A 20,286-nucleotide genomic window follows, 5' to 3' on the forward strand; every position below is an offset into this window, starting at 1 on the left:
CTTAAACTACTAGTCTTACCGTTAGTAGGCCTCATTCACGAAGCTGGTCTATAAGGGGTGTTTAAGGAAATTGCCTATAAAATGGCAATTGAATGAGTATCCACTCTTACCCACCGCACTCTTGACTAGTGGAGGGTCGTTAGCCGAACGGGTAGGATAGGGCAAACCCCTCTCCTCATTAAAAGTATAATGAATAAAGTAACTAAATGTTTTTACTAAATTCCCAAATCTTAGTTACTTTAGGAAAAAGTGAAATCGATGCAATTCCATGGAATTACACTTTGTACCCTTGTCGAGACAATTAGTGGAGCGTGTGTGGTTAACCGGCACACTAAGTTGGGTTTGGCATTGGTAGCGAAGGATGACTCGATGTTTGTCATAGATCGATGGAGCGTGTGTGGTTAACCGGCACGTCGATTAGGTGATTGTAACATTGAGGGCACCACATACATTCACATGGTTATTCACACCTTATTTGTGATCCTCGGCATCCCAGTCACAAATGAAGGGCATAATCGAGATTAAACATGACATTGAAAAGTTCAATGAATCTCAAAAGATCTAGGAGTTTCAATTCATTTACAACTTAACCTATTTTCGTTTTTCATGGTGGAAATTGGTAAATCATCATTTACCTACCTTCAAATGTTCTGCGAGTTGGATTACGACATCCCTCTTCCAATTTGTAGGATATTGTGTTGGGTCCTAGCCTTAATATATCATTTGGGTGTTTTATTAAAGACTCAATCAACTAAACTTGAATTTTCTCCCGTTTTATAGATGTCAAAGTCTGACAACTATGGTATTCCTAAATCCGTTTGAAAAAAGTTTTCCACGTGAAGATGATGTTCCACAATTGTATTATGGAAATGGAAATCATGCTTCATTTCCTCCACCTCCTCCAATAATTCTCCCTGACCCACGTGTTCGAAGACTTGAAAAGTTCAAGGTCACTCAAGCCCTATTGGCAAAAGACATGAAAATGGAAAGTCTATATGTGCTCATAAAAGATTACATATTGGGATTGTTAGGTGTCGATATTTAAAGGAAGTTGGCTGTTGACTTGGTTCTTAAGCCACTTCCCGAATCATATAGTAAGTTCGTAAGAGAGTACTATATGATGGAACACGACATGACACTTATTGATTTGACTTATTTGCTTATTGCTGCTGAATCAGAAATGATTTGGCGCACTGGTCAGCAAATTTGGCTGGTCAATCAATATCCCAACCCTCTATGGGCAATGGCAACATTGGAAGTCCAGAAAAGTTTTTCTCTACGCAAGAGAAAAGCTGAGTCTGAGATAGTCCCGTGTACCATTCCATAAGAATCCATGTGTTTCTACTGCCAAAAGAAGGGGCATTGGTTACGAAGCTGCCTTGAATACCTGAGAGATCTAAGAGATGGGAGAGTCAAGATGTATGACTCTGCTTCAGGTAAAATCCACTCGATTAAGTTCCTGTTTGGAGATTCTTAATACATGATGTGATAAGATTACATTTCGATGTTTTGAAGGATCAAAGAAAGGAAAGGAAGCTTAAAAGGAAAGAAGTGAGCTAAATCTGATCATGAAGAAATGGATCTTGATCGCATGATTCAAAGATCGGATTGTTTTAGCTACTACTTTAGAGTTAGGATAGATTGCTAAATAATACTTGCGTAGTTTCTCATTTGTAATCGCGTTGTAAGGACAATATTTTTCCGCAATAAGATAAATTTTGATTTATCTTATTTATGTTTCCTTGCGATGGATTTTATGAAAAATTGGTGTTTGAATGGTTCTATTATTAGCAATATTGTGAATGGATTTGACTCTTAGTTACGTTATTTGTGGTAATGTCAGAAATTTACCAAATGAGGAAAGTTTCTCATCACCCAAGTTTCAATAGGACAGAGACTTGGAATCATGCAACTGGTATTGTGTGATGAATGAGAACCTTCGTATTTGGGAAATTGAGACTAATTCCTTGTTCACATAAGTATGTGAGTCAAGTGAAGGACTAGGAGATCTGGTACACAATGTTGTGTGCTGGTCAAGTCCGCCACAAAGAACGATGAGTTTATTCATCATGATTTACTAAAAGTCTAGTAAACGTGATTATGCTTACAAGATTAAGTGTAATTCTGAATTATTGAAAAGCTTCAATGAATGGCAGAACGAATAAGAAGAATCAATGAAGGCAGAAAGATAAAAGGTTCTCCAATCTAAGAAGAAGGGAGAGTACTTTTGTATCGTGTTTTATCGTCTTAAGAACCATATTACAATTCATCCTCTAAGGATACCTTAGTGCACTAGTTTGGCTAAGAAGAGGAATGGTGAATTGTAGAAATGGTTAAGTCAATAAGATGTATCATACTTCGTTCCAATATCAAGTCTTAGAGTCATACTCCAAGAATGTGAATTGAGTGAGATAATCTTAAGTAGGAATGTTCTTACACTTTGCATATTTTGGTAAGTTGTGATGTCTTGAATAAGACAAAGACTAACTAATACCAAATTGTATGTAGGTTTGTCTTGATAAAGACACACACTGACTCTTGAATATTTGGTTTGTCAAGAAATGTTTCTCGACAAAAGAATCTTATATGTCAAGTGGTCAGTGGGAGTCTAAAAGATCTTGAAAAGTTTCAAGAACAAATTCAAAAGTAAACCTATTAAACACTAGCACACGACTTGAGGATTGTAACCTATCGTGTTGACAAAATTTTATTTCTGTGCCAATCCAGTTGAGTGATTATGCATATGAGTTCTACGAGTTCTCAATTGAATGCATAAGGGCAAACACCTTGATCAATGAAAGTACATTGACTGGCATAGGTGAGCTGCTAAATAACTTGGAAGCAATGGTGGGACCCTTGATGGCAATAAATTAAGAATGAACAAGTTCTGTCCATAAGAGGTTGAATTTGTCACAAACATTTTCTTAAGATTATGCTTATGAGTTATGACAAATTTGCATGGATAGGAACACATGCACCATAAAATCTAAGTGTCATAAGGTTTCTCTCCTTCATGAAAATGATTGTGAGGAAACGCTTTCACTAAGAGAGATTTTAAGGAGATAGCGATTATGTAAATTGCATTCTCAAATTCGATTATGATTACGACATCCCTCTTCATAGTTCGAATTGTGAGATTTAGCAATTAGTCTGAACATTTGGGACTTAGTGATATAAGTTCTGAATTAGTTTAGACACACATGTGAGCTATCTAAGGAAGGTGTGTGAATTTGAGAAGCTTAGATAAAGGCTTATCGAAGCACATCGTATTGGAAATATGAACTTAAGAAATTCAATAAGCATTGTTTTCTAGAAGTTCAATTGTTTTCTGAATACTTGTCAAAGCTAGTGGGAGCATAAATGTTATGCTGGTATGGATATAATCATCATGTTAGTGGGAGCATTATTATTATTGCAAGTTAGCAATATTAATTATAGAAAACAAAAGTTTCACTTTGCAAAGTTACATAGGTTGAATAGTTGTTTTGCTATAATTAAGGGAGAGAATATTATACTTCGTTTATATCTAAAGGTTTAGATCGATAAATTATAAAATTTAGTAAAAAAGATATATGAATGTTATGTTGAAAGGATTCAACGTAAGAGAATTCTATATATGGAAATAATTGTTGCGTTCTCACACTCGATTATGATTACGGCATCCCTCTTCATAGTTCGAATCGTGAGAACATGGCAAATAGAAATATTATAGCAAAAGACTGGTAAAGTATCATGTCATTGTAATATTCGACCGTTCTAAAATTTTCCAAATGCCTAGGGCATTAAGAGGGAAAAAGGACTAGAATTAGATTTGACTGAATTAGTTAAACAACTGTCAAGGATAATCTAAGGTTCGCCAAGGATTGGTCGCTTGTGAACAGTTGGAAGTATAGTAATGGAAGGACCATATTGACATTATTTATTATTAGAAATGATTCTATTAATAATGAGTTGTCATATGGCAAATATGGAAATGTTTCCTTATTGGGAGTTGGACGTTAAGAGTTTATGTCCAGATTAGAAAAACTTTTATGCAAGAAGAATGTTCAAAGGAATGTACTTTGAATGCGAGACTTCATGTCTATGGAATTGTCTTGTAACAATCTCCAATAGAGCATTTTGTAATTTCATTGGCCGAGTCTTGATGACTTTTGTGCCGTGATATTACGAAAGGACCGTTGCATAAAATGTTAGAATCTAACATATTCTATAAGTGGCAAGAATTTGGTATTCTTACACTTGTGGTAAGGATTGGGAATTGTAAAATGAGTGTGATTGAAAATGTTGTTCAATTATACTATTTCACAGAGTAAGGACCATAAGTAAACATATTGTGCATGCTAAGAGCATGGGACAATTGTCGTTATAATTCAAGTAAGAAGTTGATTACCCGAAACAACAAATAATGAGTAATCAATATGGTGATTAAATAAAAGTGTTTTATTTATACTCAAAAGTTTGGGGCCATATAAGATTAGTATTATTCTTGTGTTTCAATTTGCATGTTTTGACTTCCTAAATAATTGAGTTATTTGAGAATAATCGAATTATTTGAACGTTCCACAGTCGCTCATACTTTGGGAGTAAGTATGAAAGAAGATTGTCATGAATTGGTGTGTAGATTGTCTAAAGTGTATTAGACATAGCAAAAGTTTGCTACAACGTTCATGAGTGCTTACGAATATGATTTGAGCATTGGATTAAACCCATGCTCACTTAGATCGCTTCATGGATTTTATCACGAGTGATTGGTGAGACGATAATATCTTATATTCTTGAAACCGAGATGTGTGAGTTGTATCTTGCGAGTCGGTTACACATTGATAATATGTAAATGCACCAGTAACTTGGTGTTATAAAACGTATTGTTGTGTGTGATTCGGTGAGTGAGTACAAGCGAGCATTGAATCGAAGTTTATCCGTTCCTTTTACCCAAAGTGGGATAAAGGCGATATCTGTGGGCCCCTCGATGATTTAGTGATGACAAAGGAAAGTGTTCGGCCGGGCCATGACTGATTTGATTTGTTCAATTAGTCAGTTGTCATAAATCATAAATCGGGAAACGACACATAGACTGAGAGAATGATTTCAATCCATATCTCACGTCTATACGATATCTAGAACGGAGGAATATATGATCCCTTATCTAAAGGACGCGTATCTGATAAGATCAGAGTTGACAGCGGCTTTTGAAAGCTACGATTGCGGATCAGGATCTAAAGTCATACGCAGAATAGTTATTAGACTTATCCAAGTGGGAGACTGTTGGATTAGTGTCTAAGTCCATAACTATTTTGGTATGTACTTGACCCGATGGTGCATGGTCCTTTTGGGTTGCCTTCACCAAAGCAACTTGATAGGATGAATTATGGAGATAGAGGATTAATTATGATTTATTAATATATTATGAGAATAATATATTAAAGGAGAAATCATATTGTTTAATTAATATTACTCAATAATTAATTAAAAATTAATTTTGTGGCTAAAAGAGATTAATTAAACTTAAGGGACTAGAACTGTCAGTTGTGTGATAGTTGAATATTGGGCTATTGGACTCCTTATTAGAGGAGTGGACGAATTCTATGGGGAAACCCATTAGAAATCGTCCAAGGCCTCTAAAGGAGGAGTCAATGGGTTGCTTAGGGCCTAAGCAGTCAAATTAGGGTTTCCTTGTTAGATAACCCTAATAGCCTCACTATTTAAGCACCCCTAGGGCACCAAAAACGTGGCTAACTGATTCCTTAGGGTTTCTAGACGTTTTTGAGTGCCTCTCCTCTTCTCCTTCTTCATCCTCTTGCTCTTGGTGTTTGTGAGCCATTAGAGAAGTGACATTTGTGACTCTAAGCTTCTAGAAGCCTATTACTAGAAGGAATAGATTGTTATTGCTACATAACAATCAAAGGTAAGATCTAAACCCTATTCTTATGTTTATATTGATTATCACATGCTAGATCTAGGGTTTATGGCTTTGGATGATTATTGCATGTTCATTAGACAAACTAGATCCAAAGCTTTAGTGTTTACATGTACACCATAGGAATGTTGTAGTGCTCAAAACCCATCAGGGCGTACCAGATGAGTACGCAGGGCGTACTCGGCCTGGTTGACCCTTCTTGTTTTTTTTTTGACTTTTTGGGCTTTGGACCATGGACCAGGAGTTGGTTAGGGTTGACCATTCAGTATTTCAGGCCTTTTTGGATATCGGGCCTTCTCGACATAGGTACATGATGGATTTGGGCCTAATTGTGGTAATTGGGCCTTATTGGGCCTTGTGGTGTCATTCGAGTTTGGGCTTTTATTGTTTGAGGCTTTGTTAGGCTTGCTATGAATGTGTGTTTTGGTTCAGGAAATGTTAATGGGCTTCAAGGAAAGGCCCATGTGAGGTTCTGGGCTCAATTTGGAAAATTGGGCCATTAGTGGGCTTTTATGGATCTAGCAGTTTGGGCCTTTGTGATTTTGGGCTTGGACCTCAGTTTTGGTTCATGATGGGTCAAGGGTCAAATGGTCGTTTTATCCCAATCATGGTTGATGGATCGTAGGTTGGAACCCAATTGCTAATTGGGTGTTCTCTTGGTATTGATAGATTGGGAAGTCGTCAGGGCAGCAACAAAGGATTTCTTTCAGTGAGCTTATGCATTCAAGGAGAGTCTCCTCATTGTTCTATGGGTCGAAGGCACCAATGTCGGCCCATTTGGTTTATGTAGTGTAGGAAGACCCGGAGGTGACCCCTGGCATTTTGTATGAAAGACCAGGAGGCGGCTCCTAGTAATTTGTATGTAAGACCAGATTCTGAACTTTTGGCACTTGTCTATAAGACCGAGGGTTTTGGCCCCCCACCTGGCAAGGAAGACCACGAGGCGGCTCGTGGCTTAATGGCAAGACTATGGTTGGCACATAGCACTCCTATTGATTGTGGTATATGTATGATATGTATGACTCATGATTATATGTGACATGTATGGTTCGTTAGATAGGTATGATATGTGGTATTTGGGGAACTCACTAAGCTTTGTGCTTACAGTTTGTGGTTTTGGTTTCAGGCACTTCCGGTTCGAAAGCAAGGGGCCCGACTTGATCGCAGCGCATACACCCATGTTTTCCGCAATATGTTATTTTGGGATTCAACTCTGATAATTGTGTTACTTAGAAATGTTTTTAAATGTTTGGATCAAGTTACATCTATGTTTTGACTATAATAAAAATGAAATTTTTATCCTTGATTTTCGGGATGTTACAAGTTGGTATCAGAGCCTTGGTTTGAGGGATTCAGACATACTCTCGGGTGTGCCTGAACTTAAACTGAAGGTTTGGTGAATTTTTTTATAAAATGAACATTTAATTAAAAGGGAATTTCTAACCAAAGAAAGCGGTGTGATGCGTGCAATCGGCCGAACTCAAGTAAGTGGTTCCCAAAATACCAATACATGTTTATTATGTTATATGATCTGATTATGTGAACTGCATGCTAGATTATGGCTAAGGATCTGCTCAATATTATATGATAGGAGAGATGCCTTTATATGCCTGATTGTATGAGCTTTAGAATTGCATGCTATTATGGATTCCAGATGAGTGGATAGAATGGTTTGGTTAGATTTTTCTGCTGTCTGAATGTTGCTTTCTTAGTGCTTTGTAGGACTCTTAGTGATGTGAATTAATTGCTAAGTGAATATGCTAAGTCGCATGTGGCACAAGTTGGGTAATCTCAGAGTCATGGACTTGGCCCTATTGCGCAGCTCTCGTTTGAGTCCAACCATTCTAGGATTGAGTCCTTTACTTGAAGGATTATCGGATCTCTGTTACATGTGACTATATTCATGAGGTAGCTAGTTGGCATTAATGGGAATCCTTCAGCAGCTGAGGGCAGGGTGAGGTCGGTAACGTAGGAGAGCCTAGGATATGTTTCAGAGAGTTTAGTGGGTTTTGATACATTGGTTTGAGAAGGTAACTTAGGGGATTCAGGATTATCACTGAGGAAAGTATGGATAGGTGTGGAAGGTAGTATTGGGCCCGTACTACTGAAAGCACAGGATCCATACTTGAATAAGGGAGAGTCTTGGAGGATCTAAGAAGCTTATGGGAGGAGGATTCTTGGGCATGTTTTGATCGTTGGCTTGCTGTATTTCAGTTGAGGATGAGCACTCAGGGAGGTGGTTCAGGTTCGGGTTTGGGTTCCGGCTCAGGTGTAGGTACAAAGCCGATTAGCGAGCAGTTGCGGGAGTTAATCTCCTCGGAGATTTCTCGCAGTATTTCGGAGATCTTGGATGAGCGCTTGGGCACGTTCCATGGTGAGATTATGTCTATTGTTGGAGCTCGCACTCTTTTGTTGTGGGAGTTCCGTGCTTGTGGAGCTCTTGCGTTCCATGGGGAAATGGACCCCATTGTCAGTAGGGGTGGTTAGCATGTAACACCGTAAATTTCCAAACAAAATTTTCATTTAAAATTCACATTAATCTCATTTCACAACCATAAAAAAATCACCCAATATCAAGTTATCAAAAGCACATGTTCATTAATTGTTTAAAACACAATCTAGGATCCTCCAAAAACATATCTCCAACTTGTGTGTGTACAATCAAGCCGGTGCCTTCCCGTGATCCTGAGAAGTACCTGAAACACATAACACGGTAAGCACGAAGCCTAGTGAGTTCCCCAAAATACCACACACATCACATTAGCCTCCTATGGCTATGCTCAATAAGACCCTCCGGCCAAGGTGCCTCAGTGGAACCCTTCGGTCCCACAACTCAGGTGGACCCTCTGGTCCTAACTCAGCAAGCTCAGAATAATACACAGTATAAAACAGAAAGACATAATGCAGGATACAACAATACTCAATATAAGCACACAAGACCCTCCGGTCACACAAAATTACCACTTAAGGTAAGTATAGTGAGAAGACTCACCTCGTAAGAAATTAGATAACCTCGAACTCAAATCACCAGTCTAGCCTCCGCCTAACACATATGATAATTATCTCTAATTAATAACGGCTCTCAAAGAAGCTAGACTAAACCCTTCTACAAACTCACAGAAGGATAAAATACCATTTTACCCTTCCATGGCCTCAATAGTCCACAAATTGACCAAACCCTAAAAGTCAACTAAAAAGTCAACGGTCGCGCGTACGTCGCGCGTACCAGCCCTCTACGCTGGGCGTACTCCATCACCATGCATGCATCCGGGATTCTCAACCCTACACTGCGGGTAATGGGATTACGCTCAGCGTACGTCCCAGTTTTGCTCTTCCTACTCATTTGGTCTTAATCCGTTAAGACTTTAGCTGAAATCCCAGATCTGGACTCCCTAAAGGCTCATACTCCATAAAGTCTGTGACTTTAAGCGTTTGCATGGCTGATAAAGTCACAAACACCAAAAGTCTCACTCTCTATTCTCAAGAATGCTCATATCTCATGCATGGGTTGGTTTAAATGTCCAAGTCTCGATTTTTATGACTCTACACCACTAAAAACACTCAAAGGAGCTGATAATAAACTCTGGAGCTCAATATCTCATAAAGCATCCAACTTTGGGAACAAAACCCTAAAATAAACTAAAATGATGCACAAATCAAAAGGGTGAGAAAGCTTTGAGCTTTATACCTCTAACTGAAGCTCCAACCACAGATAATCTCAGATCCAAAGCTTGGACTCCCACTCCTTCCCCTTCAAAGCTCCTTCTTCACTCCAAAGAAACCACAAGAACACTTAATAGCTCACAAATGGACACACAAGCTCAAGGGACGAGAAATTAGGGTTTGAGAGAGTTGATGTCTGGGAATGGTGGCCAAAAATGAGGCCATCATGTCCTTTAAATAGGGACACACCCTAAATTAGGGTTTTCACTTTGGGCCTAGTACGCCCAGCGTACCCTCTGGTACGCCCGCGTACTAGGTGGCATCCGCGTCAAAAACACTCACATGAGTACGCTGAGCATTCACCCGCGTACGCCCCACGTACTCATTTACCACCTTTTCTCAAATAAGGGCCAAACTTGACAATTACCAAAAGAACAAGGGTTTATAAGGTATACCTGGTCTTGGGATGTTACATAGCAGATATAGCTAACGCGTTCAGGACGAGTTTCTTCCCCGAGGAGGCGAATGTCATATATGCTTCCTGCTTATTGAAGGACAGGGCACGAGATTGGTAGGAAGAGGTTGGTAGTGAGTTGGGTGATGTTGTTGTTGATGCTATGTCATGGGATGACTTCTCGACCATGTTTCGAGCTAATTTTGCATCGGCGATTGAGGTGCAACAATTGGCGCGATAGTTTCTGGATCTCCGCCAGACTACTGAGACTGTGACAGAGATCACTGCCAAGTTCCGGGAGAGGGCTTTGTTGGTACCGCAGTATGCAACAGATGAGGAAATGAAGAAGGTGAGGTATCATGATATGCTGCAGGATGACATCGAGGAGTTTGTGAGTATTTCAGGGTGCGAGACCCTGAATGATATGGTTTCTAGAGTCTGAGAGCGGGAGATAGATTTGGAGCACCTCGGGAGGAGGGGATCAGATTAGGTTCATGTAGTGGAGGGTCCCGGGAAAAGACCCAAGACTTCTGATCAGTTTTTGAGAGGCCAGTAGGTTCGGGGTTAGTGCAGCATGAGCGGGAAACTGCACGATGGAGTTTGTCGTTCTCGGGGGGTAAGCCTGTTTTGTTTTCACTGCGATCAGGTGGGCCACAAGAAGGCCGACTGTCCGATGTTGAGGGGAGGAGCAGTGAGTGTGCCTGCTCCGGCTACTATGAGGATCACCGATGGACAAGAGGGTAGGGCAGGAGTCTCAACGGAAATGATTCGGGTCTTTCTGTGTCAGACGGGGGAGGTCAGGTCTCCAGCAGGCGATGTTGCAAGTATGTCTCTTTTGCTTTCTTTTCAGATTTATTTGTATTTTGTGGTTTGGAATCTTGCATCGGTTTGGGTAATCGTATCTTTGGTTTATTTCTCTGCTTATGTTTGGGTTATTTCCCCAAGAAATGTTATATGTCATTTGCATGCCATGAATCTTTAGTAGAGTAGTGCGAGGTCGTTTCCTTATATGGCGGGTTTCTAGTGTTCGATGGTTATTTTGGTTTGTAGTCGAGATCGGTTCAGGGGCATTGTGCGGAAGGTTTATGGTCGGGATTCAGTGGGTTAGTTATCCAGTATCGCCAGGATTCAGTGGTTTTAGCAATGGTGCTTGGATTGGTTTTTGGAGGTGCCGAGGGAAGAGGTCAGTTACTGAGGTTTTGGTTGAAGCATCCGTCCTATGGACTTCAAGATTTGAGTATGATATCATTTTGAGCATCTGGGGTTATCAGTGTTGTTGGGATTCGGAAAGTGTTCATCTAGTCTTCCGGGGGTTGTGCGGTCTTTTAAGTTTGGCTAGTAATGGATCACTAACATTGGTAACCGCAGGTTATCCGCGGTTCGATCATTGGAGGGTAAGAAGGATTAGGAATCCTTGAATTCTCGTGTGATGTGAGGACTTAGTCGAGTCAAAGTGGGGGAGAATTATCCAGGTATTCAGGGCAGAAGCAGGTGTGTGAACGAGGATGAGTTTCGCAACCCCATCGGGGAGGAAGGCGGCCCAAGTGGCTGTCTAGATTGAGGATTGTGTGAGTTGGGAATTCGGGAAACTTCCCAACACTGGGTTCGCGTCTTCTTGGTGTTCAATAGCAGGCTTTGGGGGACCCGGGTTAGGGTTCCAATCATGACTCGAGTTCAGCTTGGGTGTTTGGTCGAGTGCATGCTCGACTCTAGTTGTGTTCGAATTGAAAGATTAGTGGTAAGGAATTGGGCGACATTTGTGGCAAGGTGGAAGTGTTGTAAGACTGTGGGGTGGCTCGTAGCATTCAGTACGGGGTGGCCCGTAGCATTCACTAGTTAGTAGTTAGTGTGGAAGTGTTGTAAGACTGCGGGGTGACCCGTAACATTCGGTCGGTTAGCGTGGGAAGTGTTGTATGACTGTGGGATGGCCTGTAGCATTCACCGGTCCCTGTGCAACGGTGAGAGTGTGACAAATCTATGATCTGTTCACGGACTTCTTCAGATGGTTTAGGCCAGGGTGGTTTGTTTGCAAGGTTGTGGGAGGGCCACAACAAGTTCGGAAGCAGTAATTGGTAGGTTGTGGGAGACTGGGTGTGAGGTAAGACTACAGTTGGTCCTGTAGTGTTGAGTTTAGCATCGGGTTTGGTGTCATGGTTGTTCGGGTAATTATTTCCGGTCGAGGTTTCCTTTCGGAAGTCACGTGGGGTGATTGTGTGAGTGTTCTTGGGCTAAGCAACCGGGCATGAACCTGGTACTTCAGATAGTTGGCAGACAAGTTGGGACCAGGGAGGTCTCAGATGCTTTTGGAAAGCAGCTACGCTGCAGGGGGATGCTTCGAGCAGTGGTAGTGATTTAACATTTTTGTGGGTGAGGTAGCTTGTTGATCGGGAAGTGCTAGGTCACTTGCAATTTGGATCAAATAATCTCAGAGTAAGTGATTTGACCCTGTTGTGCAGCTCTCATCTGAGTCTAACCGTTGCAGGGATGAATCTTCTACTCGAAGGATTATCTGAGCCTTCTATCAAGTGAAAGTGTTCTGCAGCTGTTTATGATCTGTGGCTTTGTTTTCGTAGGGTGCATCAAGATAATCCGGGTTGGAAGTGTTATGTTTGGTATGTTATATTTCATGAAATAACACATGTTACAAAAAACCGGGTGTTACGATAACCCCCATATAGCAATCCCAGGTGGACAAACGGGAATAAAGGACACGGCAAGCATGCAATAAAAACAGCCAATCGGCTAAAATCCAATCAGAAATCACAAAAACCAAGTCGAGAGGCTTAAACCCAACCAAATAACCAATACCAGATACCAGGAAAGGCAAAATATCAAATTTCTTACCTTGAAGTGAGTCTGACATGAGCGGTGATCTTCGTCAAGCCCTAATCGCAGATGAGGCGGCTGATGGTGGTGTTGGTGTCGGAAACGGAAAACATGATCCAGATAAGCCGATGGAGCCTACGATTGAGGGAGTCGGGAATGGAAATGGGAAAGTCGCCGACCAAACCACCTCCGTTGCACACCCCATGATAAGCGGTGGAAAATGTGTGTGTATCTTATGGAAGCAACGGCCACCCAAACACAACTGTTGAGGAATCGGTCTCGCCGGCGTCGCTGGAGCGGAATCGAAGAATGCTATTGTCAATAGTAGGGAACGGAGAAACAGGGTGGCGGAGGAAACAAAGCGACCGACCGACTGACGGTAGAGTTCTAGGTTTGATGAATTTAGGAGCAATGGAGATATGAGGAAAGCGGCATCGTATTAATGGATGATATAACGGTGGAGCAGCTAATTGGAAGAGAGGACGGTGGTAAAAAAAAATTACTGCAGCTGCTATTATTCATAAGAACACTCTGATTTAACTATATGTTTAATTTAATGGAAATAGAAAATCGTCAAGAAAAACAAAATTATATTAAGCAAGTCCTACACTCCCACATGAATGGGGTCAACAATTTCGTACATAAGTCAAAGGGAAGTTTGTTGCTTCTCTTGGAAGCTACCATCAATTCCTCAACGTTGAACGAATCAAGCAATGACGATAATCTTCAATCCCTAATATTTTCCCTAATTTCTTAAAAAAGATGATGAGGTGGGTTCACACTGATTTACTACTTATGATCCTCAATTCTCATCATCATCGATTACTGCAGCTATAAATGGAATCGAAGAAGAAACCGCTAGAAGAAACAAACAAGAACAAGGAGGAGAAATCGAAAATCATTCCATGGGAAGATTTCCAACAAGAGCTTGCTCGTCTTTCCAGTCTTTCCTCCGCCCTTCACGAAGCTAATCAGAAGAAATCCATAATCCGAGAGAAGCTCAACTCCCTTGTACAGGTAGGAATTAGGAATTTAGGATCAAGGTTTTCATTTTGCGGTAAAAAAGGCGAAGTGAAATCAGGTTAATCAGAATCGTGAAATTGATTCAATGTTGCGCAGTTAGAAGCAGAATCGTTGAAATGGTCAAATGAGCTTGACGAGATGCGGGAGAAATTAGAAGCTCGAAAACTGTTAATGGGAAACATGTCAATGCGATCAAAAGCTGTAAGAGAGAAAACGAAGAAACAGGAAGAACAACTTAACTCTGAGATTCGATCTCTTCTAATGGCTGGTTCTGCTCTCTCTGTAGCTACTAGTCGATTGCAGGTAATCAATTAAGTATTAACCCCATGTTTTCATCATTCAAATTCTTTCTTATGTTCTTCTTGGTTTAAAAACAATAAAGAAATATGAATTTGGTGTTGGATACAGGAAGCAAATAAGTCATTGCGAGGAGAAAAAGGTTATGCTCATCACCTACAGAATTTGCAGAAATTGTTGAGAATGCAGCAACAATTTATGGTGTCACAGATTTCATTGCTGTATCCTGTGAAAGTTGTGATTGGGCATACACGTGAGAACTACAACTTGATTTATATTTATTCTCATCCTCATTATCAATTTATCATGTATATACCCTTTTTACCATTGGTATCAGTCCAATGCATGTCAAACAAAGGATAACCTGTTATGTGTTCTGTCATTGTCACTGTCACTATCATTGTCACTTATCATTATCGGTCACTATTACTATCATTGTCACCCTTTTACATCAGTCCGAGTCCAATGCATGTCAAACACAGCACAACCTGTTTTCTGTTTCTGACGGTACAACATGTTTCTGTTTCGGCCGTTATTAAGTTCATAATTTTTCCTTTAACATCACTCTCAATCCAATAAATGTTAAACGCAGTCCAATGAATATCAAACACAGTATAACCTGTTATTAGTCATGCCACTTATCACTATCGGTCACTATCAGCATCTTTGACATCAGTATGTCCGATGCACGTCAAACACAATACAATCTGTGTTTTCTGTTTCTGTCACTATAAGGGTCATACTTTTTTTTTTCTTAATAGTTTTATATTTTTGTTAATTTGATAGGGAACCATGATGTACAAAAATCCCTAGATGCAACATCAATGACTATTTCAGGGCATTTGAGTGTGCACCCTTTTACAAAGATGAATTTTTTAACTGACAAAAAGGAGGCCTTGAGGTCGGCAACTGCACTCGGTTATATTGCTCATGTCTGTATTCTTTCTTTCCTAAAATAATTGACTTTCAAATTTCAACACGTGATTTAATAAAATGTTGTTTCTAGTATAATTATATGAAATGAGTGGTGTTCTTGTAGGCTGTTTCATTACTTGCATTATATATAAAAGTTCCTTTGAGGTATCCAATACGATTGGGAGCTTCTAGAACATATATATGTGATTATACTCCTCCTTTAGTTGAATCTATATCTGAGTTCACATCAACAAAGCCGATTGAATTTCCTCTGTTTTTGGAAGGCAAAGAAACGACAAGATCAGCTTATGCAGTATTCCTACTTAACAAGGTTTTACTTTGTTTTTTCTTTAATATTTATATAAATTATGGGGCTAAATTAACCTGATGATAACATGTGAATCTGTGTAGGATTTAGAGCAGCTGTTAAACTTCATTGGGGTTGAAAGTTTAGGGCCACGTCATGTGTTGGCAAATTTCAGAGAGCTGCTAAATAACATTCTTTCCCACGAATATATTAATTCATAAATAAATGGTTTCTTTGTGTTTTTACATTTTTTACTAATATTGTTTTTGTTCATTGAGGTGTAAATGTGTAATTCGTGTATTTGAGTAATGAGTAGAGAGAAAAAGGAAAAGTGGGTTCTCTCATTTGTTCCTTGATATTACATTTATAGTGAGATTGTGATTAATGAACATCTTGTGTAAATATATGTACATTCAGTTTTTCTTTCAAGTCTTTTTAAGATCAGCATTCTACATTTCTACTTGGTTGGTTCTTTTTCATGTTTTTGGAATTTTTTGGCCGAAAAATATTCAAATTTTAATCGCTTTTTTGAACAATTTCGTACATATTCAATTAGTAATTACTACAAATTCAAGAAAACTTTGGAACAAAATATTATTATTTTTTATACAATTTAATATTACAATTCAATCTTATATCACCATTTGATCTCATTCTCATACCCTCTTTTCATATTAACATAGTAGTATTTACCAAAATGAACTTGGGTTTTAGAGCAATAGTAATATATTTTTGAGTAAATTTGATGATTCTTTCCTTGTCAAAGTGTCAAATTGCAATTCAATCTTATAATCTCTAATATAAATGATATGCTATTTGGGAAAAATAAAAGGTATAATAAAAAGTAAAAAACAAAGTATATATAATAAGGTAAGGATTCTTAGAACACTATCAAGTATCTCCTGCCTCTATCATATTATCATACCCTCAAGCTGGTAATTGAAGTTTTACATTGTTCTTCCAGCTGTGTTCATACAAAAAAAAAAAAAAAAATTTACATTTTCATCCAAATTTAATAAATAAATAAAAAACTAATTTAAAAGTGTATTACCTTTCAAAATAGTAGTAGAAGAAATCAGCATACAGCAATGTCTGAACTAGTCCTGCTATCCAAGCTGCAAGATATTTAAACAAATTTTTTTTTACCACAATTTATATATTTTTAATATAACATAAAAGGATAAAAAAAATCTTTTCTTTGTAATTTTTTCATTAAGAATATAGGAAAAAAACATACTTATCCAATGGACATAATGAGTCTCAGTAAAGTAGCGATAGATCCAGTTGAAAATGTACAATCCACGATATGCTCTACACAAGAAAAATTAAAGACATTAAATTATTATTTAATATTTTTTCATCACATTATATTATGAATATGAATAAAAGTGTAAAGGAGAAATGCATTACCCTAGAAGAAATACATATTGACCAGTCAAATTATCGATATTTCTTGTTCTTTGAAGCAAAACCAATTGAGGAAGTATTGCAACAGCTTCCAAGTATAAAGAAAATGTCCACATTATCTACTCAAAAAAAGTTACAATTAAACAGATATAATGTAACATATATATACAGTTGTTTTTAGAATGCTCATAAAGAAACATAACATATGTCATATGTCATATGCATACCTCTTTGAAGGTGAACTTTTCATGAATAAGTAGGGCTAAAAGCAAACAAGGAAGCACAAGAAAATAATGGCGAAAGGTGTCTTGATCTTTATCATAGGATCTTCTGACAATTTTGTGGCGCCTGATATACCAGACTATAGAGAAAGAGCTTCCAAGAAATATTAATTTCATGGTTGTGTTGTATAATGAGATGAAGTCTGTGAATATATCCAAGTAACGAGTAGCAAACACCAGTGCATAGAGCTCTTGAGTCTTCAGAGAAACCCCTGCATGAAACATTGGTGTTATTGATATGTAATATGACCAATTTGTGATTATATATCTTAGAAGAAGTGTAAATCGGAAAGTGAAAAAGAAGAAACATGTCATGTGGATCAGGAAGAAGGAAGAAGGACCAATCACTTGTGGAATCCATGGCTATGGGTATCAGTTATGCAGAATACTCTTTCGAATTCCAGAACATCTAGCAAATCAATTACAATTTGCTCGATATCATAAGATATCATAAACCCTAAATGCCACCAGCAAAATTGTCGAGAAATCCACTTGATGTTTGTAGAAATCAAAATTAGACGAACAGATAAGATAAAACAAGTTCAGAATCCATTAACGAGCAATCGAGAAACAACTATTTGTCCAAACAGACTAACGGCATCATCAAATCGGCTCCAAATTAACCCAAAACAGCATTTTGAGTAAACGAGAAAGTCATGGAGCTAAGAATTCCCAAATTTCGTATACTACAAACAGTATAAATCTGCAAAAAGCGCAACAGAAGTATGGTGAAAATGGGGGCAAACCAGCGCAGGATTTGATGGTGTGTATCTTTAGAAGCAAGACGAGGACGCTGGCGAGATGAGTCATGTCTCCTGCAAGTCTGAATATATTCATCGTTGCTGTTGTCTATGGATCGATGAACACTCGAGTAAATGAAGGAAGAAGAATGTAATTGATGAGAAACTGGAACAGATCTGCTTGGAAAAGATGTTTATAGAACAGATCTCCCCGACTGATCCAAGCAGACAAAAATCAGGTTCTTCTTCGCTGCCTGTTTCTCTTTCTTCAAGGGCGAAAGTAAAACCCCCTGGAAACGTAGTTAGAGAACGACAAAAACGGGTCGGGTTTCTTTTCATGGTTCAGATTTGAAGATGGGCTTCTCTATGATAATATCATATTTTTCTTTTTTCTCATTTAAACATAAATAAAGGTTTACATCATTTTATAAAGCCCTTGTAAAAAATTTAGAGCAAATAATGAATTGGGATAACTATTTGTAACGGTAATGAACATTTTTTATGTATATATTTAATTATTTAAGTTTATTTTTACATATGTTTTACCAAACCTAAAAATCTAAAATTCCATAAATGAAATCCCCTTCAAGTTCTTATAAAATTGTGTTTTTTTTTTCCTGAAATTCCAAAAGCTAAAACCCTTAAGTGATTGTTCATTAGCTTAAGTTAATGTAAAATTGTTTTCTTGTGAAATCCAAAAAAACAAAGCCATAAAATCTAAGGTTTGTTCACTGGAAATGAAAGCCATAAACATAACTCTTTTATTTTTGAGTTCTTAAGTACTTAGAAATTAAACATAATTTTTATATCTTGAGTTTGCATATGTGAGTTCATCCCCATAACCAGATGAATACCCATGTATGTGTGTGTTAAAGAACAGATTTCACATAATTTATGTGTACGTCGGAGATTCATCGAAGAAGATAACCAGAGATGTCATAAGAAGTGAAAAAGTTGTTTTACCTAAAATATCCAGTCATAATAGTATATTTTGAGCATCATAAATAAATTAAATGGTAAGACATGTACAAAAAAATACTTAAGTGACTAAATGTGTACACGAAACAAAGTTCACTGCCCTTACACGTCATCAACCCTAACCATTTCTTTTAAACCCAAGTGTTAACTTTTTTAAAACCATAGATTCAAATCATAAATTTTATCAGAATAATAAAAACAACGGAAATCTAAATCTTAGAATCCTCAACGATGCGCTTGCAGTACAATCCCTCTTAAAGTCACCTTGAAACATTGAATCAACAACTATAAACATATATCTTAGTGAGTTCCTTAATATATCACACACTACAATACACATATAATGCATACAAAAATGTCTTACGGCTCTCGTGTCGATCCGTATACAAACACATATCTCGGATCTCGTGTCAATCCGCATACAAACAAGTATCTCGACTCTCATGCTGATCCACCTAATGACAAAATGGATATAGCGTCAGTCTAGTCATCAATAGTGGATATCTAGGCTCATAACTCTCGTGTTGTTCTACCATCAACCCTCAGTATTATAGGTTCATAGCTTTAGTGATGTTCCATCATTAACCCCTCAACATAACATATCAACATATCATACAATCAAACAATTTGGCGATCAATGGGCAAAATAATATACTAGCCTACTTGCCTAATCAGCATACCACAGTACTACTACATCCTAACATATAACGGATATATATATATATATATATATATATATATATATATATTGTTATGAATTATTATTTATTGAATGGCTATTGGATTCTCCATATTCCCCCATTACTCTCCATAATTAGTGAGCATTATAGCAAACATTATTATGAGTTTTATGAGTGTAGTTATGCATCACTATAATTAGCATTCATAACATACATGACCTTTCATCTTCTTTGTCTAGTATAAATAGTTAATATTATGTATTGTAAAGTTTGATGATTTCATCACAAGTATATTGGCATAAAAGTTCTCTCTACTCTCATGTCTTTTTTTACTCTATAATTTATCTTGTTATTTAAACATATTTTATAACATATATATATATATATATATATATATATATATATATATATATATATATATATATATTTAACACATAATATAATGAACTAAATCACTTGAATCCGGTTCTGGAGTCCTTTATTTATAGGGGAATGATTTAAACCCTAAGGGATAATTACTTGGCCACTAAGTAATTATCTTGAAGTTTGGTAATTATCTGAATTTCATATCTTTCGACTTGAGGAAAACGTAACAGGAGAGTCATAGAAGGAGGAGGTGGAAGAGTTGAAGAGATGATGTCTAGTTCCATCATTTCCTAAGGAAGAGAAACAATTTCACCTTGACCTGAAATTAGAAGACCATCTCCAGAAGATTGATGAAAAACATTTCTATAAGAATGAGGAATATCATTTCTATCTTCATAAGACATCTAAAAGTGAGAATAGAGAGAATTCAAG

The 20,286-nt window shown here is 37.8% G+C and overlaps 2 protein-coding genes across 2 annotated transcripts; one reads left to right on the top strand and one right to left on the bottom strand.

Moving 5' to 3' along the window:
• Positions 1–13,491: 13,491 nt before the first annotated feature.
• Positions 13,492–15,846, top strand: LOC145159525 (vacuolar protein sorting 38-like). The gene is made up of 7 exons (XM_079078531.1): positions 13,492–13,630; positions 13,692–13,877; positions 13,980–14,186; positions 14,292–14,433; positions 14,967–15,112; positions 15,220–15,426; positions 15,507–15,846. The coding sequence occupies exons 2-7, from the start codon at positions 13,698–13,700 to the stop codon at positions 15,621–15,623; spliced, it is 999 nt and encodes a 332-aa protein (XP_078934657.1). The 5' UTR covers positions 13,492–13,630; positions 13,692–13,697; the 3' UTR covers positions 15,624–15,846.
• A 371-nt stretch (positions 15,847–16,217) lies between these two features.
• Positions 16,218–18,100, bottom strand: LOC145159526 (ER lumen protein-retaining receptor). Its single transcript, XM_079078532.1, has 6 exons — positions 17,837–18,100; positions 17,037–17,302; positions 16,813–16,928; positions 16,640–16,713; positions 16,454–16,517; positions 16,218–16,366 (listed from the first exon to the last, which is right to left on the bottom strand). The coding sequence occupies exons 1-6, from the start codon at positions 17,925–17,927 to the stop codon at positions 16,330–16,332; spliced, it is 648 nt and encodes a 215-aa protein (XP_078934658.1). The 5' UTR covers positions 17,928–18,100; the 3' UTR covers positions 16,218–16,329.
• Positions 18,101–20,286: the final 2,186 nt, after the last annotated feature.

This window comes from Lactuca virosa, chromosome 2 (assembly GCF_052849685.1).
Source record: "Lactuca virosa cultivar CGN04683 chromosome 2, Lactuca_virosa_CGN04683_v6, whole genome shotgun sequence".
Lineage (NCBI taxonomy): Eukaryota > Viridiplantae > Streptophyta > Magnoliopsida > Asterales > Asteraceae > Lactuca > Lactuca virosa.

Bases quoted from the DNA above. Each gene is read 5' to 3' on its own strand.
- LOC145159525 (XM_079078531.1), top strand. From the start codon at position 13,698: ATGGAATCGAAGAAGAAACCGCTAGAAGAAACAAACAAGAACAAGGAG. The intron at 14,187-14,291 runs GTAATCAATTAA...TGTTGGATACAG, and splicing joins TAGCTACTAGTCGATTGCAG to GAAGCAAATAAGTCATTGCG. The intron at 15,427-15,506 runs GTTTTACTTTGT...GAATCTGTGTAG, and splicing joins CAGTATTCCTACTTAACAAG to GATTTAGAGCAGCTGTTAAA.
- LOC145159526 (XM_079078532.1), bottom strand. From the start codon at position 17,927: ATGAATATATTCAGACTTGCAGGAGACATGACTCATCTCGCCAGCGTC. The intron at 16,929-17,036 runs GTATGCATATGA...TTTTTTGAGTAG, and splicing joins AAAAGTTCACCTTCAAAGAG to ATAATGTGGACATTTTCTTT. The intron at 16,518-16,639 runs GTATGTTTTTTT...AATATCTTGCAG, and splicing joins TCATTATGTCCATTGGATAA to CTTGGATAGCAGGACTAGTT.